The sequence below is a fragment of the Cyprinodon variegatus genome, unplaced genomic scaffold, assembly GCF_000732505.1.
Source record: "Cyprinodon variegatus isolate N-32 unplaced genomic scaffold, C_variegatus-1.0 Scaffold1023, whole genome shotgun sequence".
Classification (NCBI taxonomy): Eukaryota; Metazoa; Chordata; class Actinopteri; order Cyprinodontiformes; family Cyprinodontidae; genus Cyprinodon; species Cyprinodon variegatus.
The window spans coordinates 96137-100791 of record NW_015151476.1 but is presented as its reverse complement, the minus strand read 5'-3'; the positions used below and the strand labels follow the sequence as shown (position 1 = coordinate 100791).

The 4655-nt window shown below is 38.4% G+C and overlaps 1 protein-coding gene across 2 annotated transcripts in view; it reads left to right on the top strand.

Moving 5' to 3' along the window:
- vangl2 (VANGL planar cell polarity protein 2) overlaps nt 1–4655 on the top strand; it is a 25824-nt gene that overhangs the window by 17307 nt on the left and 3862 nt on the right. For both annotated transcript variants that reach the window (XM_015399547.1, XM_015399548.1), the window contains exons 5-6: nt 1859–1992; nt 2155–2290. In XM_015399547.1, coding sequence (XP_015255033.1) covers nt 1859–1992; nt 2155–2290 — 270 coding nt within the window. The remainder of the gene's footprint in view (nt 1–1858; nt 1993–2154; nt 2291–4655) is intronic.

The window sequence follows — 4655 nt, the reverse complement described above, 5'->3', positions numbered from 1 at the left end:
CTCAGCTAACTCACACTGGACTGAAGAGGCAGAAGTTGTAATCAAACAGGAGTAGCAATAATTCACAAATATTTTACTCAAGTAAAAGTATGGAGTATGATACAATAAAACTACTCCTTAAGATCTTTTTTACAAGTAAAAGTAACTGAGTAGATTTAACTATTTATGACCCACCTCTGGATTTGTTACCATATTATTTAAAATATTCTCAATGTGCCTTTTATTTATATTGATGTGAACGCACAACTGTCCAACTGTTGTTTATTTTGTATTTTTTTGCATTGCTTGCATGTTTCCTGTTTTTTTTGAGTGTTTTATTTTACATTTTTGCAAATCGACATTGTGGTAAGAAATAAAAACATGGCATAAACTTTCATTTAGAATTTCATTGTTGATAGCCTTTTAATCCTGTTTTAATGTTGTAATTGACACAATTCTGGTCTCTAATATTTATGTTTGTCTCCTACCAAGTTAGTCTTAATAAATCGAATCGGTTTTTTTCCTGACAGATACATTAAGAGGCCCTCTTTTCATGCAAAATACCCTCTTTAAATAGATCTCCCTCTAAGGAAGATATACCAGCACTATCATAGATTATCTCAAAGTAAATATTTTGAAATAAAAATATACTTTCGTCTAGATTAGCAAACTACTTTCAAGCTGGACTCACATTTTCCCTTTTAAAATAATATAAGAAATGCTTTAATTCCTTTTTCTGATAAGGTAGATTATATTTAATAAATAGTATTCAACAAAAAAAAAATCAGAGTAACACACACAGGTCTGACTAACAGGTTTGCACATTGGCCTGCATACAGGAAGCTGTCAGTTTGCGCTGCAGTGTGGTGAAAACGATCAGGATCCTCTGTCAGCTGCCACACCTGGATCAAGCTAGAGGAAACTGAATCTGTGGAAATTCAATATCCAGCCTGTAACCAAGCTCCCAGCGGTTAGGCCAGGGAGGGGACCTGGGGCTAGAGCTAAACATCTACATTTCAAAATCTCCTTGCTTTCTGTCCATTTAAAGGTACAGACACCTTCTTATATACTGATGCCATCATCCTTTAAAAAACTGTTCATTCAAGTCTCATTCAGTAGCTGAGTAAAGTATGGTGTCATCTGCATAGTGTTGCATTTAACTCTAGATATTTTTCACCCACTACTATTAAGAAAAGAAGGAAATAAAACAAGGCCTAATATTCAGCCCTGGTGGGGATTCCTACCAAACATCCAGGGGCTGAAATAGACTCCACCCCCAACCCCCCACCCCCCACCGCCATGGTTCCTCTTAAATGTGACCATGAAGTAATTTCCACCCTCAGTAGTTTTTAATGTTTAAGCCTTTTTTAATCTTATTGGGTCAACATAAAAAAAAAAAATTAGGGTTCATTTTTCAAAATCTTTGAATCTTCTCTAGTTTATTTACATACTGTTTTAGGTTGAAATAATTATGACTCTGTGTGACGTTATCATCTAAACCTCAGACGAATATCAAAACAAATCACACGACGTAGACATTAGAGTTGGTTTGTCCCACTGCAGCAATTCAGAACAGCTTGTTTAGTCTTAGTATATTTCCATTTTTTAGGACATTCCTGCATTGAAGTTTCTAGGAAACATTTTGAGCTTCCGTTGGTTTATTTTTCTACCATTTTCTGCCCCAGAGGAGGAGCCTCCACCTCTCTAATCCTGATAATGATGTTTAACCTTCATGCTGTTTTGGAATGAGCTGTAATTAACATTTTTTTATTTCATCAAAGGATGTGCATGTACAGTTTAAAAAAAAGAATGCTTATATAAATATTTAGAGTCCATTATGGGGTGTTTGACCAGCTCTGTCCTGATGATTTGTTAACAGCATCCAGCGAGCCGCCGCCTGGGTGTTGGACCGGTATTACAGCGACTTCTCCGTCTACAACCCTGCCGTGGTCAACCTTCCCAAGTCCATCCTGTCGAAGAAGATGACCGGGTTCAAGGTTTACTCCCTGGATGGTGAGTGTGATGACACACTATCAGTATCCCTCTGAGGTAGCTTGCACCTCATTGTAGGGGTGGTTCCTGCACAGAGGACGTTATTCCCCTTTTGTATGAACAGCAGATGAAAACCTGTCGTGCAAACCTCTAAATCCTCCCTCTGCATGTGTCGTCTTGCAGAAAACCCTACCAATAACTCAACGGGCCAATCGCGGGCCATGATCGCAGCGGCTGCCAGGAGAAGGGACAACTCCCACAACGAGTATTACTACGAGGAGGCTGAGATGGAGCGCAGGATTCGCAAGCGCAAGGCCAGGTGGGGTATGAGGCGAGGCACAGATTCACTGAAAACGAACCAAAAGATATTCTGTTCTGTTTCCTGATTAAAGTAACGGGCAAGTAGTGACGGGAGAGTAATCATGGCGGCTGTGGATATCATTAAGGTCTTTCGCTCATGTAAACTCTGACAATCTGACTTAAGCCTTCATTTAAGTGATTCATGGTTGTCCTGTTCTCACATGTTCCGGCTGCTGTAAAAATCAGACGGTTTTGAAGGCCAAACATTTTGGTTTGATTTGTTTTATTAGCGCAAAGCTTGATTAATTGTCCGTCTGCCGCCTCAAAGCAGCAGAACAAACTTATTGCCCAACAGTCCTGAATGAAAAGTTCTTTTTTTTTTTGTTTCATGCAGACTGTTTGTTTAGAGCTATGGTATTGTTTTAAGAGGAACTCATAGTTTCAGTTTGGCTCACCTTAGATGAACTGTTTAACTTGCATATCCCTGCTTCATTGCCTGATTTTGCCACTTTTACTAAAGTACCACTAAACCAACAGCAGTATAACACCCAGTATGTAAACACAGCTATCTGGAATTCAGTTTAAGTATAAAAACAGCTCAGCACAGCTCAGTTTGTTAAAAAAAAACAGTGATCAGAGCCGCTAAAAGGGCTAATGGTCACACTAGAGGAGCTACAGAGAGCCACAGCTCAGGTGGGATGGTCTGTGAGCGGAGAAAATGAATAATTCAGGCTTTCCAGTCCAACAATGAGCCCAAACATACCGCCAGAGCTACAATGGTTTACAAGAATATATATATTCCTGTTAGAAGGACTTGGTCAAGGTTCCGACCTAAATACAACTGCAGCAGCGTTGAAACAGTTAATAACTGATGTTCTCAGATGCTTTTGGTCTGATCTGATTGAGCTTGCACTGTAAAAAAGTATTTTTGTTAAAATAAGTGCATCTTTTCTTGAATTGAGGAGGTAAGTGAGACACTTTGCCAATAGAACAAGACAATTTATATTTAAAATAAGAAACACAATTGCATTGTCTTATTTCAAGTGCATATTATCTGATTATCTTATTTTAAGAGTAAAGATACTAATTTCATTGGCAAATCATCTTATCTACCTACTCAAATTTAGGGTAAATACACTTAATTTAAGACATTTTTACTTATTACTAGATCGTTTTTGCAATGTGAGCTCTTTTACAAAGCAAACAAATGCTGATGAGACCCCAAGCCACTCAAGATTTTTGTTAGCCTCTTGTAACGGACAACAGGGCAGACACACTGGAATACTCATGCTGAGCCTTCGAGATCAACAGAAAGGGTTAAAACATTAAAAAAAAATGTATATATATAAAAAATATAACCATAAATGGAAAATTAAAAGATTATATATATATTTATATATTTTATGGGGAGGTGTTGGTCTGCCCCTGATTGCTCCTCTGGTGCCACACAGTGGTAGCCCACTGCTCCCCAAGGGGATGGGTTTCAGGGGTGTCAAACTGGTTCCAGAAAGTGACGTGTGGCTGCAGGTTTTCTTTCCAACCAAGCAATAGCACACCAGACTCCAGTCATCTCTTCAAATCATCATGTTCAGATTGGACTCACTTGATGAGATGACTGGAGTCTGGTGTGCAATTGCTTGGAAAGAAAACCTGCAGCCACACGTCACTTTCTGGAACCAGTTTGACACCTGTGGGTTAAATGCAGAGGTAAATTTCTCCAGTGTGAAATCAATAAAGTTCAATTATACATTATGTATATCTGTTTAAGCACATAAAAATGTAAAAAGTGTGGATGTGCTTTGCAAGAGGTGGTGTCTGCAGAGTAATAAATATGATTGAATAATAATAAACAGACGGGGGTGTGTCACATACACTTAACAAAAGTATAAACGCATCACTTGTGGTTTTGCTCCCATTTTTTATGAGATAAACTTTTTCCACATACATAATATAACAATATCCCTCAAATATTGTTTACAAACAAGTCTAAGGCTCTGTTTGAAATCCTGGGCTGCATCCTCCAAGGACGCGGTCTACCTAGACTGGATCCTTTGAAGTCCTTGAAAATAAGGAGACCGGAAGAGTTTGGGCTGTGAATCCGAACAGGTCCACCCTTTAGCAGGTTTTACCGCCGTATGCTCTGTTGCTTAGCAACCGTGAAAGTTGACACACAAAGCAGGAAAAGAGTGAAAACCAAAGTTTTCAAAACTGTTTGTTTATTTATTTATTTATTTATTATTATTATAAAGTAAACAAAGCCTACACTCACAAGAATCCAGAGTGGAATAAATGTTCCAACCACCGGGAGCAGGAACAAATAAAATCAAATGTAATGATAGAAACCTTAGTCAGTTAAATAACATGCTGCTGTCATTCTGCACATC